The sequence below is a fragment of the Pterocles gutturalis genome, unplaced genomic scaffold (assembly GCF_000699245.1).
Source record: "Pterocles gutturalis isolate BGI_N339 unplaced genomic scaffold, ASM69924v1 scaffold37829, whole genome shotgun sequence".
Lineage (NCBI taxonomy): Eukaryota > Metazoa > Chordata > Aves > Pterocliformes > Pteroclidae > Pterocles > Pterocles gutturalis.
In genome coordinates this window covers 1-23,098 of record NW_010131959.1, presented here as the reverse complement: position 1 = coordinate 23,098, position 23,098 = coordinate 1, and the positions used below count along the sequence as shown (strand labels likewise).

General features: G+C 36.3%; 1 protein-coding gene across 1 annotated transcript; it reads left to right on the top strand.

Moving 5' to 3' along the window:
- Positions 1-1,856: 1,856 nt before the first annotated feature.
- On the top strand, positions 1,857-21,699 carry SPEF2 (sperm flagellar 2; the record flags this gene model as incomplete). Its single annotated transcript, XM_010080766.1, has 9 exons — positions 1,857-2,109; positions 3,792-3,962; positions 5,525-5,662; positions 6,691-6,722; positions 7,681-7,897; positions 14,100-14,288; positions 15,252-15,439; positions 17,094-17,262; positions 21,583-21,699. Coding segments are annotated over 9 exons (1,474 nt in total), but the record flags the coding sequence as incomplete, so codon positions are not given.
- Positions 21,700-23,098: the final 1,399 nt, after the last annotated feature.

The window sequence follows — 23,098 nt, the reverse complement described above, 5'->3', positions numbered from 1 at the left end:
CCCAGTGCAAGAAAGACATGGATGTATTGGAGGAGGTCCAGAGAAAGGCCCAAAAGAGTAGTAAGGTCTTGGAGTATATAGTGTATGAGAGTGGGGAGGACTGTATCTGGTGTTCTTTAACATGGTAGTCCATAACTTTGTAAAATTAAGTTGATGTTTTCAGCTTTCTTAATGATTTCCTTTTCTATTAATGACTGACATTGATCTTTTGACAACTAATGAGAATTGAGTCAATGTTTTCTCAATTCCAACAGGTTTCTCCTGCATATTAAAAGCAATTATTTCTGTGTAATAGTCATTGTATAGTTCTAGAATTCTGCATAAGCCTGTGCCTGCCTAATCTTACTTAATACACATAATAAAGTAATACTTCTATAATTTGGAGTGTGCTGTTAAGGAAAAGCCTATTATTCATGGATCATTTGGTAAGCTGGCATCACTCTAATGTGTTTTAGCACAGCACAAGCCAAGATCATATCTGCTGGGGTGATGGTGAGAGAAATATAGCTTCCTTTTTTAGGATGGGCAAGTGTAATCTAGAAGGCACTAAGAAAAGAAAATGGGGTAATTTCAACTAACTCGTCAAGGTCTACTTAACTGCATTAGCTCCTTACGTTGCACACTTCTTGGGCACATAAGCAAGGGAACGATAATTGAGAATGTGATACTGTTTTAAAAGGAATACTACTGTAAAACGTTTCCAGTTTGGCTGGTCGTATTTGAAAAATGAAATATTGTCATTTTCCCTGAACTGTTACAATGATCTTGAAATAAGCTTTACAATACTTTTGGGTTGTAAGGCAGGTTTAGGAAATTCTATCAGATCTTAATACAGAATAAAAAGTTGAGAGTTGATGTCACCAAAGCTTCTCAGTGCATGTGAGTTGATTTCTGACAGTAGGGCTCACCTTAATCTTGAATCAATGTCCAAAAAATGTTCAATATTTGTAAGCTGCAGTTATATATAATTGTTTAGGAAATAAGGCATGGGCTATTATACCGAGAAGAACAAGCTCCTGGACTGTTTTATCTAAGAATATGATGAATACTGTGTTACCAGAAGCTCTTAAGCTATATTTGGACAGGTTTGTAGAATAATGCCGTGGCATGGCTGACCTCAAAAGCTTGTTGGTTCACGTGAAAGGACTGTTGAGAACTCAAGTGACAGAGTAGTACAGAAAGCATGATGTTCTGACTCAGCATGAAGCTATGGATTTGCTGAATGAAGTTTGATGTTAATTGCGTTACATTGATAATTTATTGTTATTGGGTTTTGGCCTGTATATCTACCAGTCTTGAGCGCTTCCAGATGAGAATCTGCATATCAAGGCAAACATTAATCTGCAATCCGCTGTTTCAGTTTTGAATGTAAATTTTGCTCATTGAGACCATAGCCTTTGTTTTCAACACTGCTCCAACCCATATGTCAATTTATTTTTCTTTTTTATTGGGGAAGAAATATAACAAGGTATTGTGAGGGTTAATAGAGTATATAGACTTAAAAAAAAAAAATCCTATATTTTGGCTGGTTAGAGCTCAGGTGGGTTGATGCAGTTAATATAGAAACTTCCTTCTAATTCTTTGTATTTTTTGTGTGCATGTGTCAAGATCTATGTAACCCAGTATGGTCTGTATTTTTTCCAAAAGTTATGCCTAGTAGACCAATCCAGTTACATGTACTGCAGTATGAACCCTAAGCCAAAGTGTGTATCACATTACTTTAAGGAAGTCCTGTGTGTTTTTTTCCCCTCCTATCTTGACGTGAGATAATTGTCATAATAGTGCTTATTGCAGAAAGTTGGAATTGAAAAGAAGTTTATGTTCTGATTTTGTTGTTGTTGTTTTTAATCATATAGCGTTGCAAATGCAAAACTTAACAATTTTTCTCGCCTGGAGTCCACGCTTCGCCTCCTTGGTGTACAGTTTAATGAGAATGTGGCCCAAGACATAATGACAGGACAGCATGGGGCTGCAACAAAGCTTTTGTATGAATTGTTTATTGCTTTAGAAAAAAAGCGAAAGACAAAGCTCACTGGAGTAGCCATGGAAGCAATGAGACCTTCAGCAACTGCAAAGCTTAAGTCTATTGAAAGTGTTTTGTATCGAGAGGTAAATAACTATGCCTATTTTGTATAAGCACATAGGAAAAAGTAGCATACTTAAATGTACATCTCAAGCTTGTTGCATGCTTCCCCTCCCCACTTTTTAAGTCTCCTACTCAAAATTCAGTACTTCTATGTGCTACGTCTTATACGTAGACAATGGGATTATCCGTGACTCATTATGATAATCATCATCTGTGTTTTGTGTTCCTTTGTTTTGGCTCATTCTGTGTTACCTCCTCTGTTTTTAAACTTTCTCCAGACTTAAAATACTTATAGAAACAAAGGCTAGTAGCTGTTCAGCAGCTACCATCTTACTCATTTGTTCGGTACAGATTGATGACTGCATTGCGGTCTAGTTATCAGCTTAGACTAATTTCCCCTCCAGGAAACTTACTCATAACTGTGTTGAGCTTTGTGCCACAGTGGATTGATTCCTTTTGTTACAAGTCTCTCCATATATTTATACTACACTCCAGCTTGCAATAACCATATGCTGAGTAATATGAAGAGGGAAAAAACAAAGAGGAAAGAGACTGTAAGAGGAGGGAGAGAGTATAAAAGGAGACTAAGAGGAAGTCAGTATCAATGCAGTAAATTCTGTTAAGGATCTTCTTGTCTTCAACAGTAATGTTCAGCATGTGCAGACCATAATTTGTTATCAGGATGAACAATCTTTAAAGAGCTATAAATTGTGAATCAAATTCAACTGAATGAAATTTCACATTTTTTCTGGCATGCTTCCTGAAAAATAGTCTACAAGCAGAAAGTTTACCAGCTTGTGCAAGGAGAGTACTAAAGAGTGGAAACATCCCTTTGCCTATCTGTGGGCAGCTTTAAAATGATAAAGCAGCTGAGAGCAGCTCCTATCCATAGACGGGTTCAGAATGACATTTGAATTGTAGAATAGTTGAGGTTGGAAGAGGCCTCTGGAGGTCACTTAATCCATCTCGCTGCTCTTAGCAAAGTCGACTAGGGCAGGTTGCTCAGGACCTTGTTCCGCTGGGTTTTGAATATCTCCAAAGACGGAGACTTCACAGCATGTCTGGGCAAGTTGTTTATCATCCTTTCAGTATTTTTTTTCTTATGTTTAAATTGAATTTCCTGTATTTCAATTTCAATAAAATAGTTCAGTTGAAAGGTACCTACGGTGTTCATCTAGTCCAACTGCCTGACAAATTCAAGGTTGAACAAAAATTGAGGCGCATTATTAAGGGCACTGTCCAAACTCTTGTTGAAAATTGATAGGCTTGGGCATTGACCACATCTCTAGGATGACTGTTCCAGCATTTGACCACCTTCTTGGTAGAGAAATGTTTCCTAATGTTAAGTTTGAACCTTCCCTGACACAACTTTGAGCCATTCCCACATGTTCTGTCACTGGATACCAGAGAGAAGAGATCAGCACCTTCCTTTCCACTTCCCCTCCTCATGAAGTGGTAGAGAGCAATGACGTTGCCCCCTTGTCTAGTTTGAGAAAAGGAGGCTAAGTTCGGCATTTTTCAAGTCTGCATGTTCTTTTCCATGGCGCTAGTCCCATTTTTATGAAAAATATTCCACCATATTTAGATGTTGTTCTGTATACATTAACACAGGAAAACAGAGTTTGAAATGGCTATTGCAAAACAGTCGTATTTAAACATGTTTTCTACTGTTTCTCTCTCTTCATTGCTTGATGTTTAATTTTAGCGTTTGAAAACTTTAATGCCACGTCAGGCTGATTTGCAACTACAGCAGATTTCAGAACACTTTGAAACAAAATCTAAGGCAATAGAAGATAAAGTGGCTCATATACATATTGCAGAACAACAGAAGGTTCAGAAGCTCCAAGAGGAACAAAGAGCTCAAGACATTGAAAAGGTGGCTACTTACTTCTTATTGACTTCTGAAGAAGTATTTTTGTTAAGGTCATGTATGTAATGACTTAGTTAAAGCCAGTGTGAATGCTTGTTATTTCTATGCTATATAGTCATGTTTATATAAAAACAAAGAAAAGGAGTATGCATGGCAATCATTAATATGTAGATATAAAGCCAATATACTGTTACAATACCCTTAACGTATGAATATTTAAAAATCACTTAGTGTTAAATTAAGAGTATCTGCATATTGTCATGCATGGAAAATATTTATTGATTTGAAGACAGTGTAAATTTCACAACTGTGTGTGTTTAAGGTGTCCTTGTAAAAGAGGTTTGTGATGTTCTTCATTTGTGAAGAAAAGATGAAACATTGTTCAAAAGCAGGAAAAAGACACAGGGAAGTGAACCTACAGTGGGCATAGCCTCAGAACATCTTGTGTCTCTTTGCAGCTGTTCTGATAAAGTAAAAAAGAGGAACTAATTTCTTAAGATATGGGAACACTCATCCAAAGTACAGCCCACAGTTTATATAGAGGAACTGGCCACCTATCCAAGGGGTGTTGAGCCACAGTGAAAATTGACTAGTTCGAGATGCTTTTTTTTATGGGTACTTAAAGGAAGAGAGTCTTGCTGGGGTTATTTAGCTGTTCCATTGCCATTGCATGAAAAAGAATGAAAAAAAAAATCTCTTCACCTATTTTCACAATATGATTTTAATAGAAATTTTTAGTATTGAATTTGACATATTACCTATTTATTTTTTAACTTTCGTTGAGTCTTTGTAAAAAAAAAAAAATTACCACTCAATTCCACCTTTAACTGCATGTGTCTGTAGTGCACTTTAACTAGTGTAATTTAAGTGTTTGTTATTTCTTGATCATCTGAGACTCATTGTTCAGCAGTAATATTACCTAATGCTATTCTCAGTTTCTGTACCAGGAAATGGTATTCTCAAATTCTCTGCTGAATTCTGACATGAAACTGGTACCATACAAGAGCTAGAATTTAATACAAGCCCTTAAATATCTATTGGACACTGAACACAAACTGTTTTTCTTTACAGATGTTCTTGTATCACACCACACTATTTGTTAATGTGGACATAGCATATATAGATGTAGTGTCTTCTGACAATGGTATAAAATATATCTTAATCTTCAAATATTGAGAACGTATACTAGCATGTTGCTAAGCTGTAGAATTATTCGGAGTGTAGAATGATAATTTAATTTCAAATTAATTTTACAACATCTGTTTCTTGATATAAAAATGGTAATTTATGAGTACAATGGCTGAGAATATTCTTAATGCAAGGTTTAACTGTGGACAAAATATAAAGAATTTTTACTTTCATGACATTTTACTGATCTACTTTAAAAAAAAAAAAATCATTTGCTCAAGCCTGGAGCCTGATACGCTTTTCTACTTTCTTCCTAGAAGTTTTTTTTTTCCTTATGATTTAATTACATTTACTTCATAGATATATAGGCAGTGTATTAGAGCCACATGATGTATTTTGTTTCAACTTAAATATCTGAACACATGATGTTGACTATTCAGCACCGCATGGGAAGAAGGAGACAAAATGAAATAATGGCCAGGATTCATGCAGCCATTATACAGGTTCCAAAGCCACCAAACAGCAGTATAAAAGCTATTGAAGCCAAATCTTTCTTAAAGAAGAAAAGAGAAGCAGAGGTAACTATCACCTGTATTCTTTTGATGTTAATTATCTGAACTTGCAAAACACGTGATGTTCTGGGAGTGTTTACACTTACAAATGCTGTACTTGTACTGTCCAAAAGTTACTGATGTACTTGTTAAAGTGATATTGCAGACTCAAACAGTGAAAATTGGGCTAAATATTATTTTGATTCTGCATTTCTTACTTAGGAAAAAAAAGTTTCGATGTAAGAAAGTTCTTATTAAATAAATACCATACGCAAGTACTAATTTAATTGCTGACAGCATTTTACCTTCTAGTCTGCTGAGTAGAGTATGTGAAATAATAGCATTAGTGTTTCCTTCTCCTTTGTGCGTGATGTTTTGCACCATAATGTATGAACTCTTCTGTAACACATTAGAAAAACTGTCTGCTCTATCAAAAATATTATTAATAGTTGAAATTGGCAATAGTCTCAGATCAAATCAAGAGATGATAGCAATGCTGCAGTCAAAAAAAATAAATCTGCACTACCTAGTGCTGAAGAGTACTTGGATTGTAATCTTACAGTTCATGGATTGTATTGTCATCAAGAGTCCAAATGTTACCAGTTTTTCCAACTGCACAACTGAGACAGATACATTTAAAAGTAGAGTGTAGGAACGTAGTTGCCTGAGTAACTATAAGGGGATGAATTCAAGCCATTAAATCTAAAGCAGATCATAGCCCAGAATATCTTGTTTCAAATCCCTGAATGGTGGGATGCTAGAGTCCTGTGTAAAATCAGAATTATCCTGCAGAATGAATAGCTGCAAAAATTTAGGATTTTCTGTCTGGTGGACCCAGGTACAGCTAAGAAAAGGAGAGAGGGAAAGAAATGAAAGGTAGAAGAAAATAGTCTTACCTTTTTCTTGATCAAGCTGATGCTTAATATATTTTCGGTGTAAATATTTCTGTGGTACTAACATCATAAAAATAATTCCCTAATTCTTACTCTGTTGAACATTCCTTATGATGCATTGTGAAGAGAAAAGAAACATTCGATTTTGTGTTATTCCTTCAGAACACATACAAGGAGATCAAAAAGTTTGAGAAGTCTATGGCGGGAAATGCCTCTGCAGTACACAGCCGAGTCACTGACAGGTAACATTTGGTTATTTGATTGTTAAGCTTAGACAGGATCCTACCTCAGGTGCCTACTGACTATGTAGACTGCTACTTGAAGAAAATATAATGGCTTGTTTAGCTTAAACTGTGATTTTCCTTTGAGTGATGGTCCCACTAGCACTGCAAGTATTCCAGCTCCACCACAGTGTTTTTGCCTTACCTATAGTTGTAGTAGGGATGGCTCAAGCTTTGTTCCCTCCTTTTTGCCGTATATGCAGCAACAAAGGACACAAAGTGCCTCTCTTCTTCTCTGTTCATTTTACTCATTGACTCTGTAAGGTCAGTTGGCCTTGCAGAGAATAGAGAATGGTTGTGTATGTACACACACAGCAAAATTTTTCGAAGAAAATTGAGAAAAGCAACCTTTTCCTTAGAGTTATGTTACCTGTATGTTGATTTATTTGTGAATAATTTTAAGTAATAGCCATTCTGTCCCCTTTAGTGATATATATATGATAGTCAGAAGAGGTGGCATGCATGTGTACTGCTGTGGATACTTCTGTGTGCAAACAACCTGTGATTAATAATTCTGAAAAATGCACTCAGAATGTATGTATATCTTGAAGAGTAAGACATCTTTCTTTGGTATTCTGTGAGCTATCCTAATTTCCTGTTTTTGAAGAATTTTGCTTTGCTGTAGCAACTGAACTAATTGACAGTTGGCTCAAGTCAGGGCTGAAGCCCTCCTCTGGACTTAGTGATGATTGTGGGGCACAAGAACATCAAGAAGTAGCCACAGTGCCGATAAAGACTGCTGGCCCCAGAATAATCTGTTGTGCATTTGTCAGAATTGCACATAACTACACAGGGATCTGTGCAAAAACACCTGTAAGAACTATAATTCCTGTAAAGTCAATATCTTTTTCTGTTTAATCTTTTCAATCAGTGATATACAAGAATCATTGCAAACACAGAAGCTGCAAGCAACAACCCTAGAAACTACATCACAGACAGAAACTGCACTGTTAAATGTTTATTCAGATGATGAATATATAAGAAAAATTCAAAAACGTTTGGAGGAAGATTCATCTGCTAGAGAACAACGAGAAAAGAGACGACGAAAAATGCTAATGGAACAGTTAATAGCACATGAAGCACAAGAGGTGAGAAAATGTATGCTGAAGTATATAACCCATGCACAACTAGTAGTCTAAATATTTGCTTACAAGCATAAAGAACAGTATTTTTGGAGGGTTGAATAAAATTTGGATGGGATAAAGGAAAGGATATACACTTATCTCTGAAAATAATGTTTATGCCAACCATTGTCTTTCCTTGAAAAATATGGACAGTTGTCCATTCTTTTTTGCCACCTTTATGTCATAGTTCATCCTTATAAATCATGAAAGATCATATGAAGGCAGCAGAGCTAAGATTATTAAAAATCAGTTGAAGACCTACTTTCTATGTGGATTGGGGCAATCCCAAACACAAATACAGGCTGGAAGGAGAATGGATTGAGAGCAGCCCTGAAGAGAAGGACGTAGGGGTGTTGGTTGACAAGAAGCTCAACATGAGCTGGCAGTGTGCGCTTGCAGCCCAGAAAGCCAACCATATCCTGGCCTGCAAGAGAAGTGTGGCTAGCAGGTTGAGGGAGGTGATTCTCCCCCTCTGCCCTGCTCTCCTGAGACCCCACCTGGAGTACTGCCTCGAGCTCTGGAGTCCTCAGCACAGGAAAGACATGGACCTGTTGGAGAGATTCCAGAGGAGGGCCACGAAGATGTTCAGGAGTCTGGAGCACCTCGTCTACAAGGACAGTCTGAGAGAGTTGGGGTTGTTTAGCCTGGAGAAGAGAAGGTGCTGGGGAGACCATATAGCAGCCTTCCAGTACTTAAAGGGGGCCTCCAGGAGGGGCAATTTTTATCAGGGAGTATAGGGACAGGACAAGGGGTAGTGGCTGTAAGCTGAAAGAGGGTAGATTTAGATTAGATATTAGGAAGAAATATTTTACTGTGAGCGTGGTGAGACACTGGAAGAGGTTGCCCAAAGGAGTTGTGGCTGCCACATCCCTGGAGGTAGGTGTTCAAGGCCAGGATGGGCCAGGGATCCCTGCCCATGTCGGGGGGTTTGGAACTGGATGATCTTTAACGTCCCTTCCAACCCTAACCATTCTATGATTCAATGGTTCTATTTCCTGCCCCACACCACCCAAGCTGAACTTTAAACGATCAAAATGTGTACTGCTTCTGAAGAAGGTGCTAAGAAACAACAAACAGAGCACTGCTTGATTGAAAACCTATATTTACAAATGTGTCATGCAAAATTTTATATCTGGACTGTATAAATTCTGAAATGGTTGTGCTGGGTGATATGAAGAATCAAAACACTTATTTTGCAGATCAGAGCTTTGATTTTTGATGTGTGATGGAACAGAAGATGGATCTCAGGAGAGTGTCTGTGTTGTGTCCAAAAATGGATGTTGCAGCTTATTCCATTTGAATCCTGTCCTGTAATGCACAAGGCTTTTCAGATTCCTCCTCAGACACTCATTCAAAAAACAACTATCAGATTACTGACTTCACAGATCTTGGCTTTAGTAGTGATTACATCAAACAGAACCTTGCAACTTACTGGGTTTATGTGTTTTCTAGTTATCTTTTATCTTAGTATTGCACTGTGAGTCCTTAGCTTAGATCGTATGTATTGAACCTAGTGTAGCTGAGCCTGTCTCCTCTGCTGTTGTACAATAATAGCACTAAAGATGTGTGTCATCTCTGAGAAGGAAAGGTATGACATGTATACATATATATTTTTTTAAGCAAGTAGTGTCTGGATGTGTTTTTGGAGTTAAGAAAAAAATTAATGTATTGGGGTAGGCATCTAGAAATTAGATGACTTCTCAATATCTATCCCAGACATATATTCTATGAAATATGAAGAATACCTGTGGTGGCTTAGACCAAGAGTCCATCTATTCCCATATCCTCTGTCTGAGCTCTCACTCAAAGGGTTTCTGTGTGATATGCTTAGTCCATGAAGAAGTTTTGGAACTCTGTTGCCTGAAATCGCTGTAGTACTAAAGCTTGCTCTTTACTTGCTATCAGCTGTTGCAGCCCCAACATAACCCCAGCAGACTGTATTAGTCCTTCCAATAGCCATGGATATCAGCTGCAGCTGCAGCAATCATTGCCAGCAGCAATCACTGGGGTGTTTGGTGAATACAGCAGCTGTAAGCAAGCAAAGCTGGCCAGTGCTGTTGAGGAGGTCAGGCAGCTGGTCCACCTGCAGTTGTAGTAGGAGACTTGCCAGTTTGAAGATGGAGGAATTGCTGTAATATCAGACTGGGTCCAGTGAGGCTCCAGAGCAAGGCAAAAGTACCAATAGTGTTCCTAACTTCCCAGGAAGAAAATCAGCATTGACATAGGAAAAATAGAGGTCATAGACTACAGGAATTAGAAGGAAAGAGAAGTGAGCGGTTGACTGGAACGGTAGTCTGACCAAATAAGAGAATATAATTAGTGCTAGTTTGGTTCTAAATTAGCAGGGGAAAAGGTGAGTGGCTGGAACTCTGTGCGATTTCAGAAATTAGATGTTGCTTGACTTAGAGAAGTGGGAAGCAAATTAAGATTTTTTTTTTAAAATTAGAATAACGATATGCAAAGTAGTTGAAAATTACTTTCTTACTCCATTAGACATTGAACCAGAAAGGATTTTCAGGCTGAAATTGTAGCTCTCTTGTAGACAGTAGAGTCAGATTTTTATCTGTACTGCATAAAACTTGAACACAGAGCATGGGATCATTTTGAATCAAAATAATTTCGTCCCTTTACAGTGCTTTAATAGGCTTTATGTCCATATAAACCTCTACTCAAAGAATCTTGTTCCAATTTTTCAGTTTTGGCACACTACAGGGAGTACAAGTTGGAGCCTGGGAGAAATAATACTTTAAAATTACATGACATTCTATCTGGAGCACAGGCTGATGCCAGTCAGATTTTCATAGGCAGGAGTTGAAAGTGTTTGACAGTAACATGGCTTCATCCCAAATGAATCTTTGATCTCCACCATCTCAACAAAGCATCTGTGCTGAGTACTGATTGTTTTAAAATGCTCTGTTCAGATTTTATCTCTCTGAATTTAAAAAGTTATCAGGAAGGTTTTACTGTCAGCAATAAATTGAGTAGACTAAAATGGGATGGGAAATTAATTGTTACTAGATTATTGATTGTCAACCAGATAGATTTTTGTATGCTAAATGGTAAGTATTGGTCATAACACTTATGACTACACAATAGGACAGAATTGTTTCCTTTGTATTTAAGTAGGGAAACAGCAAAATAGAAAAATGTGATAATAGTAATTATGTATGAGCAACATGAAACAGAAACAAACTAATGCCTGGACACTGAATGCCACTGTTGTCTCAACTGGGTAAACTGAAAAAAAGTGTGTGTTCTGTTTTCTCAGTAGTAATTTTTCAAACGATTACTAAGATTACGGTATTTATTCTTTCTTTGGACACTTCACAGTTCTCTCTGAAGAAGTTGATGTAAAATGTTAGGTTAAAAAGTTACACTAACATTTTTATTCTGTTCTAGTATGCCCAGAAGTTTCTGAACTTTTCAACCTTAGGTTGTAGTACTTTGTACATTCTTATTTGTATGAAAGATAGTTACCAATGCTTCACTGCAGTCCCCTGACCATCTTCATAGCCCTCCTCTGGACTCGCTCCAACAAGTCCAGGTCTTTTTTATATTGGGGGCTCCAGAGCTGGACGCAGTACTCCAGGTGGGGTCTCAGGAGAGCAGAGTGGAGGGGGAGAATCACCTCCTTTGACCTGCTGCTAATGCTTCTTTTGATGCAGCCCAGGACACGGTTGGCTTTCTGGGCTGCAACTGCACACTGCCGGCTCATGTTGAGCTTCTCATCCACCAACATCCCCACGTCCTTTTCTTCAGGGCTGCTCTCTATCCATTCTCCTCCCAGCCTGTATTTGTGCTTGAGATTGTTCTGGCCTATGTGCAGGACCTTGCACTTGGCCTTGCTGAACTTCATGAGGTTTGCATTGGCCCACCTCTCAAGCCTGTTCTAAAGGAGTATCTTCCTTTTTCTTTTATAAAGGGCACATTCACTTAGATGAGGTGCTTTGACTTTTCACTGGGCCAACTATTAGCACCATGCAGTTGATGTTTTGAGTATGACAAATTACCACTCTGTTAGGGTGGCTCCTTCAGTCCTCTGTGAATTAAGATTTAAAGATCCATTTTCCTCCAGTCAAGTACTTCTTGCTGGACTAATCCAGGGTTGGGTATAAGCAGTTGCAACTAAAGAAAACCGTGGTTACCTACTTGTAACAGGAAGCAAAGTCTGTGCATCCTCTACTGTTGTTTGAAATCTTAACGAAATACTGAGTCCAGCAAAGGGCATCATGTCTCCTTTTATTACCTTGATTTCATTAATGTAAGAGACAAATGGACAGATTAACTCTTCAGTAGGCAGTGCTACTGGAAAATTTTGTCACCTGAACTGTGTTGAATGAGGCACAGCGTGAATATGAAGATGTGCATATAAAATTGTTACTATGGCATTGTTTTCAATTTCAGTTGCATGCATTATAATAATTCTGTGTGTAGAAAAATAGCGTACAAAAATTATGCTAAAATTATCATACAAAACGCATTCCAGCTTAGATCCTCATTTTGTGATAAACTTCGTAAGGAAGACAATACTGAGTGCAGGTGAAGCACTCTAGGATTAAAGCCAGAGATGATTGCATCTTTGCTATTAGGACTATCATGCAGTGTCATGAGATTCAGTGCTAGGCAAGGGCAGTGCAAAGCTCACATTTTGGCTAAAATAAGCAAAATGTTGAGAAATTTTTATATCAGCTTAGTCTTTACAAGTAATCAGTGTTTAACTTGAATTTATTTTATTCTAAGCAGTTGTAAAGGCAAAGGAACTTAAAAATACAGAAGGAGTTTTGTTTGAAAAGTATTGGCTTCTCCCTAACATCAACATTAAAGATTTGAATTTATTAGAAAGTTGTTCTTATTATTGCAGTTAAAATAGCCGTGCTTTGCAGCTTTGTGTTAGAAGTCGATTACAGATGTCTTGTTCGCTTTTGTAGCACAGATCTAGACTTCTTAGAGTTCTTTCTTTCACCATAGTATGATAGTATGTAATAAAGTTTGCTTTTTCATTTATAGTTGAATTTGTGTGATGTGTTCTGCCCTCTCTCGGTCACAGACAGCTGATGGAAAATAAACCAGATTAAAAGAAAATATAGGCAATACTTAATTTGGTTTGTTTTTCATGCTACTACTAGCTGGCTTTACCTGTTTGTCTGTTCTTATGAGAATTAATTTGAACTCTTCAGATCAGTTCCCAATTTAGGTCCTTAAATTTGAACTTACATTTCATAGCAGATTTGCTACATCTGAAACAAATGTCCAGGGAATCAGAAATTTCCTCTAAGATTCTGCTGTAGGAGTGATATTTCGCAATGGGGCTTGAAAGGCAAGCTGATGCTTTCGCTTAGAACTCAGATGTAGTTCTGGACTGTGAGAGTAGTGAGGCAAAACTTTAAGTTAGGTTAAGCATTAATTTAGATACGAAAACAGTATACAGAAGTGTAGTAGGGAGAAGGTGCTATTATGTTTTGTCAAGTTCTTTGACAAATAACAGTCCACAGCCTTTAAAGTGTCTGTGCACACTGAACATGCTTCAGGCAATGGTTCAAAATGATTTTCTTCTAGTACTGAACAGAGGATTCTATTTGTGTTCCAGTGAGAATACTACAACTGTTACCTAGAAGTCTTGTATTTTCCTCTGTTCTGAATGCTTCCCTATATTGCCAGTCTACTGAATGGAGGAGGTAATTAACCCAAGTCCCAAGAAAGAAGGAAAAAATTCAAACCTGTAGAATACTGATCAAGGATCCAGCAGAGTATGGTTGCAAGTAGAGACTGGTGGAGTGCAGGGATAAGTAAGGAAAGTTATGACCAGTTCATGATTTGAGGAAAGGATATATCTCTGCATTCAGAAGTGATTACTTGAAATATGCTGCAGTTTCTTTGTACACAGGAAATATCCAAGTTAAAGTTGAGTTAACCTGAACAAATGTACTTTTACTGAGTATCACAGTTAAGACATATTTAGAATTCACTTCCATGGTTCTAAAATTCTTGTATAGGTTACAAAAACTGTACTCATAAATAGATGTATATGTTTTTCCAGATTTATGTATCAAATGAGCAGGTAAATGCTGCTATATGACTCCCTTCATATTTCTCATATGAGACACTAATGAGTTTTCTATGAAATAGTTTATAAGCTGTACTTAAACTGTTGGTTTTTGTCTTTTAGGAGGCTTACCAGGAGGAACAACTTATTTACAGACTAACAAGACAATCTCAACAGGAGCGGAGGATTGCTGTTCACCTCATGCAAGTTCGACATGAAAAAGAGATGTTAAGGCAAAACAGAATTTTCAGGGAAAAACAATATGAAGAAAGACAACTGAAAGAGTTCCAGGAAGCTCTTAACAGGGAAGCGGTAAAAGATTATTTCCTCCCTGACTTTCTGTAGGACTGTTACAATACCTTCCTGTTGCAAAATGGAATTTGTATCGTCAACTGTTAGAATTTAGGACTTTTCTAGGGACGGTGATTTAATGACGAATATATTGCTTTTATCTAGGTTCAAAGTTACAGCTAAGTTAATAAGGGATAAAACTGAGCAACTTAAAGTCTAATTTTCATCTTTCAAACTGATCTTAGCTTTTCTCTGTATGGTGAGGTTAAAAGGCACAGTCTTGGAGGGGCAAAATGACAAAAGATAATGACATAAAGTCTTGTTTCAAGAACAATGTTTTTGATTTCCTTTAGATGTAATCTGTTAATATCTGTTTTTGAAACCTGCTGGAAGAATTTCACTCATGAGTGCTAATTCCTACCTGGGAGCTGGGACTTGATTAATAGATTAAAAGAATTCATAATCCCATGGCAAACCTCCAAGTGCTACACCCATAGTAGGCCATAATGTGATGGTAGCAATCTTACTTTGATCCTGCTAAAGACAATTAGGAGCTCCAAATCTTCCAACATAGCTGGAGTCCTGTGTAATCCAGGCAATAGCTGTTGATGAGTATTCCATTGTGGGTTTCAATGGAACTAAGCCTTTGCCAATGCATCTGCATAGTTGTTCTTCAGGAAGAGTAGACAGCATCATTTCATGTTTCCCTACCCCACAAGCAGTGAATATATTCTTAATCTCTTTGTCATGAAAGAGCTGATATATTTCTCCTTTATTTCATTATATGTTGGCAGTTAGAAAGAAAACAATTTCAGATATTTGTATGTGTTAATCTGGTTGCTGGCTGTCCAACTCTGGTGAAAACCTAGCTGTTTTCATTTCTTGAATTAAATGAGAAAGTTAAATTTTGTTTCCAGGACTGTACAGTTCTGCAGTTTCATTTTCTTTGCAATCTCAAATTTACTCTTTAAAAAAAAATTCTAGGCTCTGGCAAAACAAGAAAAAATTGATTATGAAGAACAAATTAACAAAGAAAGAGAACATCATGAGAAAATTGCTGTTGAAAGAGCTCAGACTCGTTATAAAAAGCATTATTCTATATGTTGGGAAGTGATTAACCAAATCATTGATTTGTCAACAAAAGTAGGAGAATACCGTATACTGACAAACAAGTGAGTATGGTAGCTGCTAGGCTTTGTTATTCGGAGTCGTTTAAGCACCTGAAACATCTTATGCAGATTCTTAGGTATCTTACAGGACATTTTCAATTTGTTTTCCTGGGAAAATGGTGATATCACTTTAGTGTGAGGATTCACCGATGTGTAATACAGCGTGAATACAAGCCTTAGCGTAATTTCTTGAAAACTCAGCTAGCTTGAATTTTTATGAGACCAAGGCTTAGTAGATCTACCAGTTGTGGAAATACTGACTTCCTTTTTTTCTGAACAAATTCCTTAGTTTAAAAATTAAAAAATCATTGATGCGTATTTACTTCTAAGTTACTCCACTAGCTGAATGCTTCCCTGGTGTAATACAAACAGGATGAATTTTGTAAGATTTATCAACCTGCCTGGCTTTTCCTGAAAGTAGCAACTCTGTGCAGTCTTCCAATTCTTATATGCTGTGATTTCCTCTTCTTATGTACCCTAATTCACAGGGTTTCAAGGAAGGTCCTAAACAGGCAGCAACCTCCAAGTACCTGTGCTGTAGGAGTGTTTCCAAAACACAGAGTATGGCATTGTTGCTGTTCTTTCATTAGTATTCAGTGATTAGACTATGGAGTAAGACTTCCAGTATTAGAAAGTGTGCCAAAATCTTAATTGCCTTTTGGTGTAATTGTGTGTTAAAGTAGTAAAGCTGTGACCATATGAAATACATATGATTATGTTTTATGGAAATTATATAAATTTAGGTGCAGTAGGTACTTGATAAAATAGTCAGCATAGACACAGTTTAGTGATGATTTGATGATTTCCTTGCCTGACACAGTCCTGGTTCCAGTGCTCGTGTCACATTTGCTTCTACTGAGTGACACACAACAATGTGTACAAATATCTGAAATATCTTTCCCAAATATGCATATCAAGGTTGTATCTGCATTTAGTGGCACAACAGTGTGTTTTGTTTGTGTTTCTGTGCACTTCATTTTGCAAGATGCATACGATGTGTATTCAGTAATTTTTGAACAGCAAATGCAGAGTCATTTAAAGCTATAACACTCAACTATCACAATCATTACTAAAAAAAACCCCCAAAGTCCAAATTGGTGTAGTCTTAAGAAATAATATAAATCTTTGTTTCAAGCATTTTTAGCAGCCATAGAATTCTAGTGTGATATATGTCAGCATCCTGTTTGCAGTTAGCTTGTTACTCTGTGCAGTTTGTCTTCTTTCATATGAATATTTTTCCCTTCTAAACTAAAAAAAAGAAGAGTTTAATTAGTCATATGACGCTGAATTAATTTTAGCTTCCAGGAAAAAATTGTATAGATTTTTAGTGAGAGGAGACCCTACCCCACATTAGGGAACAATATTTGGGAGCAGGGAAAAATAGCTATAGCAAAACTATTACTACACAGTTTTGCCAGCCAAATGCTATGCTATGACACATTTGTGAAAGTAATGAAGCCTACAAGTGCCTACTGCTGTCATATAAGTAACCAAGCACTTACAAAAAGCTCTAATAATTATAGAAAGCATTGTAAACTGTATCTAGTTTAGCATATGCTTGTTTAATGATTGTGGTTCTTCTAAATTTGGGTTTACTATTCTCAAATATTCAACTCCATTAATTTTTGTTTTGGAACTCATTCTTTTTCTTCTGCAGCAAAATTCCATTAAAACTGATGTGTGATTGGAAGGAATTTTTTTTCAAAGGAAAACTGATATATGAACAAGCTTCAAGTCAACCTTTGCCAAATGAACCAAGTCCAGACCAACTTGTAGAGCTGAATAAAATGAATCTGTTAGATGAAAAAGATTATGGTGAATACAAGGTATATCAGAAGATAATGGAAGATAATACACCTTGATTTTTCTAATCATTTTGTTGTGATGTATCATTATTTTCTTTTGCTAATTTCTGATATCAGAATTTGACATGCATTTTCATTGTGTGAGGTTCTACGTGAAATGTGTGGCTGGTTTATATGTTAGTAGCACTGGAGAGCTGGTGCCATTTTAAAACACTGTTATGATTTCATTGTTATATAAAACATTGACTATATTTCTCTCTTGAATTCATAGTACCAACATGTAAATTGCAATACAATTAAATTTTAGCTAATTGGAATTTGAAAGTGTGGTTAATGCTACCACGTTTGAAAATGCAACAGAAGGTAGCCAGCAAAAGCAAGTAAAATTCAATAATGTATCTGTTACAAAGCCCAATAGTCTTAATTTCAGCAATTTTGAGTGAAAGCTGTCTACAAAGAATTATTGGTTTGAGGGATCCATTTATTTTAAGGTGGTAATGTTTACAAAAATTATGAAAAATCGTTGATGCTGTTAACCTTCTGTTAGAATGCAAGCAACTATTTTTCAGGGTGCCTAAAAATTTTTATTTGACTTTACAATACATTACGTAATTTCACAAGTGAAAGATGAAGGATGAATGTTTTCCTGTTAAAATATATTGTAATTCTTTTTACAAATTACACTAATGATGCTTTTCTTTCTAGAAAAAAACCCATATCCCACTATGTATTTAGTCTTTTCAAATAATCTGTTTAACTATAATATGGCAAAGTCACTGCAAATAACCTGTGTTTTTCTTGTTGGAAAATTATAGCTACTATATATATATATATATACATACTTTTACTCACATCCCAAACGAATTGTTACATTTTTACAAACCATTTTACAAACCTTTTGCAATGAGTATTAACATTTGTTACACGTTTGTGTGTTACATGCTCAATTTACTTTGGTTTCAATCTTATATGTTTTTCTGATTTATCTGTTTATAAGGTCCTTGTTCAGACTACCGCAACTCATATAATGAATTTCGTGGTCACTTTCTTAGGTGAAAAAAAGCATATATATAAGACCAACAAGGAGGACATACAGGACAGACAGGCAGGAAACAGTTACTGGGGACCACTAATGAAAACTGAAGTCTTTCAGTCATATTGTTTATATGAAAAAGTCACAGTAGTCTTCCCTACATGTAAGGGAAATGAAGGTCACAAACATTTAATGACATGTTTAAAGCCTCTTTTTCACTACCAGTTTTTTTTCAAATACACATTCACATAATTAATTTTTTTCCAGATGTTGTTAGTCATATGCCTTTATGCATCAGTATTCATCAAAAGCTTGTATCATATGATGGGAAATTGTAGGCACCAATTCATACTTATGTCTTCTAAAAAACAAATTGAACAGCTAATACCTTCAAATTATTGCTTCTAGATAAAACTGTATTGGCATAGCGTTCTAGCAAAGTTTATGCTGATTTTCTTAACCCTGGAGAAAAAAAAAACCCAGCACAGGCAATTTGACATATCTCAAGAATATTAAGTTCACATTAGGAATGCTGACTAAAAGTGTCAAATATATTTGATAAAATACCAGAACAAAATACAGTGCTATCAGTCCATTGCACATTCCACATTAGATTGAGCTTGAAAATATTTGGAAACTACCGCATCATCAGTTCTGGCTGATCACTTAATAAATTAATTGAATCATCCAAAACAAGCATATCAGTAGGCACTGCTCAAAATATCAGTTCCTGGTTTTGATCTAGAGTGTTGACCGGTAGGTCTATAACTCTCACCTGGATACCTGAAAACTTGTTTCTGACAGGTAAGCTACTTTAGCTCAAGGCAGGTACAGTCTAGCAATCTTATGGTTAAAGGGGCAAGAATTCTGTAAGGTGAGTACTTTGAAGGGGGAGCCCATTGCATTTGGAATTCATTTTTCTTACAAGTCCGATAGAATTTAAAACAACATATCCATCTCTATATATATTTAAGGAAGAGTGGTTCAGATAGGATAAGGATTTGTTTTTTTTTTAAAGCATGTCTTTTCAATTGTATACTAAGAAGTACGTTTTCTGAGATATATTACAGAGGGATATTGCACAACTCAAAAAGAATTTTTGTTTGTTTTTACTGATTAAAAATAAGTGATACTTTCATTTAGAGTGGTAAGTTACATTGTATTATTCTATCTAATGCACATATGTTCAAAGTCAGCAGTGATGAAGTTTTGCTAGTAAAATGTGTGCTGTAGCAATATATCATTCATGATAGTTAGTTCAGAAAAAGATGGCATGTTCTGCCAGGAACATGCATTCGAAACGGTATCTTTCAGTAGAAATTGGAATGAAACTAGTTGCTTCTGTTGGTGTTGATTAAATATTTAATTTATAGAACGGTACCGCAGTTTAAGTTGAAAGGCATCTGGAGGTAATTTAGTTCAACCTCTTCCTCAAACCAGGGCCAACTTCTGAGTCAGATAAGGTTGCTCAGCACCTTGGCTAGTCAGCCTTCAAGTATTTCCAAGGACAGAGATTCCACAGATCCTCTGTGCAACCTGTTCCTTTGCTTAACCACTCTCATTGTGAACATTTTTTTTTGTTCATTTTTTTCCTAGTTGAAGCTTCTCTTGCTGAAACATTTTAGTTTGCCTCTCAACCCTTTATTGTGTACCATAATGAAGTGACAAGCTAGAATCTAATTGGGAATATTATTAGTCCTCATATCTTCCAAAAAGCTGTTTAGTAACCTGCAACCAAATAATAATTAATATAGGTCTAGTATTATCTTCCATACTAAAATGTTTCTCATAGCATAAACTGCACATCAGGACTTTCCTAGTGTATACTGGTAGAGTAGATATTAGAGTGTCAAAAACAATTATGTCTTCAATTTTTTTTACTACATCCTTCCATTCTCATCTATTTCCCAGTGTGTTTGTCAGTAGGAGTATCTTAACTAGCAAAACCTCATTAAGCTGTATGCTGGTAACTCGTACCACTGATAAATTTATATTGATCTCACAGTAGATGAACTGGAAGTTTCTACTCAGTATTTCCTTCCCATAAAATTGTTTGAATTATGCAGTGGTTTGTTTGTTTTGGATTGTTGGCTTTTATTTTTTTTCCTGTCTATTGAATGTGTGATAGGCAAATATATTTATTTGAAATCTTTACCTGTAAAAATTTTCAAAGATTTATGTGTGATACTGGACAATGTTTCCCAGTTTTTAGAATGCTGAATATTAGGATACTGGGCTTCTGTTCCAGAAATCTGCTACGGATTTATTCTGTGGTATTGGTGAAATGATTTTTCATGTTAATGGAATAAAAAAAATGGTTCTAGGAATCTATGAAAGTGTTTGTAGGAGTCCTTGTCTCACTCAACTAATTATTACTGAATATCAATACATGTTTAATGATTATTACATAATTATAGCTTTTAACAAGGGTGTATTCTAAAAAAATATTTTATTATTTAGTACTATTCAGATTTTGTTATTGTATGTATTGTGTTTATGTATAAATACATATATCTAGAAAGATGAAAGACAAAGCATATTGACAAATTATTTGGTAATTTATCATTTGTACAGAGTATGACAGGGGAATGGAGCCCAACTGAAGAGAACAATGAAAACAAACCTCCTCTTAATAATAACATATTGGGCCATGTGCTTCATAGACTGATGGAGATTTCCTATCCTCCAAAACCCAAATCTTCACCACCTGCATTTCCTCTGTTTCGTATCAAGGGATGTATTTTGGGAAAACTTTTTAGTGGAAAAACTACCTGTGTAAAGTTTATTGAAAAAGGTAGATTTTTTTTTTCTAAAATTCTTAAAAATTATTATTTGCATTAAAATCCCATGCTTACAATGAGAATTGTTTGGCCAAATCCTTACATTGGTAATCCTTGAACCTCAGATGCATCTGTATTTTGGAGGAATTGGTTGCAAGTCATTCATTCATTATCTTCCAAAATAAGATTAAAAACACCTGAACTTGAATATAGTGTTAATATAGTGTTACTTCTGCATTGAGAATTTAAAAATGCTTTTGGTAAACTTCTCTGAGGATGTTTGTTATAGAAGAGACTATCAAGATAGCTATGTGATTGTGATACACACTGTGCAGTGGTTACAGAGAAGAGACAGTGGAAACAACTTACATCAAAAGCCCAAATGATAGGAATGGTGCATTGCTTTCCATGTAATAATGCTGTCTTCCTATCATTAATTTAATTGCCAGTAATAGTCTCTCTGTAAGTATGCTCAACTCAAACTGTAAAGTTATCTAATTTTTTTGTGTATTAGTTTGCAATATTCAGGTACTATCTGTTGGTGCTCTGGTTCAGGAGGCCATCCAAGCTTTTCTTAAAAATGAAGTGCAAATTGAACACAATGTGATTCCACAGGAAGCAGAGAGTTCTGGGGAACAAAATGAGGTAAACGTTTTTGTTAATTTTGGGTTTAGCTCCCACAGGGAGATGAGAATGAAATATGTAAGGAAGGAAGCATATTCTTTCAATTTTTTACTCAATTTTAATCTAAGTTTTGATTTACCAGACTACAAGTGTCAGCTTGAATTGACAGACTTGTTCTTCTTGTAAGACCTAGTTTCTTTCCTAATCCTTTCATAATTCCTTTTTTTTCATAAAATTCCTTCCATAATTGATACAAGGTCCAGAAGAACTTGTCAAAATCACCACTGAAAGTTCTAAAGAAACTCCAAACAGAAACACCTATCAATGAAACCAAAGGTGTGTTTTTATTTATTTATATATTTATTTATATGTTTATAAAATTTAATTTCAATTTTTATCTTATTCTATTAGATTTAAATGGCAATTCCCCTTTCTCGTGTACATTTGAGGTAGTATCCATAACATTTGAGTTTTCACAGTAGTTTCTTTATGAATTTCCTGTTTCCTCGCATTCCTAGTGTCAGGGAGCTGTAAGTGCAGGCTGCTGAATGAAGGAAGGTGAGCTAAGTGACTAGGGAAATAGTAAAGCAGGAAGCACCAACATTCACCCACGAAGAGTGAGTATAGTGGCTGAAGTCAGGATCATTACCAGGTCCAGAGACATTGATCAGCATGAGCCTCAGTCTGGTGATAACCCAGCAATTCTGACAATAAAGCAAGTCTGAGGTCAAGCCAGGAGCTCAAGTCAGCAAGCGTTGATCAGGATCAGAATCAAGAAGACAGGATACAGAGTGCAGACATGGCTGCTATACAGCTGTAATGTACCATAGGCAGGGTCTAGGATCAGAGCTTCAGCTTAAAAGCAGCTTCCAAAGGAGTGAAGGGCAAACCCTCACTTCCCCTCACTTTGCCTTTTTTTACAACGGATCTTACCAACCAAGGAACTGACAGTGAGTTCAGCCACCAAAACGCAGAATCGCATGGTTGAAGGTGAAAGGGATCTCTGGAGGTCATTTAGTCCAATCTCCTTCTCAAAGCAAAGTCACTACTGCAGGTTGTTCAGCATCCAACTGAGCATAGTCAAGAATGGACATTCTACAACCTCATTAAGCAATATGTTCCAATATACCATAACCCTTGCAGTTAATGTTTTTATATTTAAATGGAATTTCCTATTCTTTAGTTTGTTGCCTTTTGTCATTTTACTTGGCACCAATAAGAAGAGTCTGTTTCTTTACTCCCTTCTCCACCCCAGATATTTTTACACGTTGGTAAGATTCCCCTCAGGCCTTCCCTTCTCCAGGCTGAATGGTCCCAGCTCTCAACCTCTCCTTGCATCCTAGATACTCCAAGACCTTAGTAATCATCAGGGCCTTTCTCTGGACCTCCTTCAATACATCCATGTCTTTCTTGCACTGGG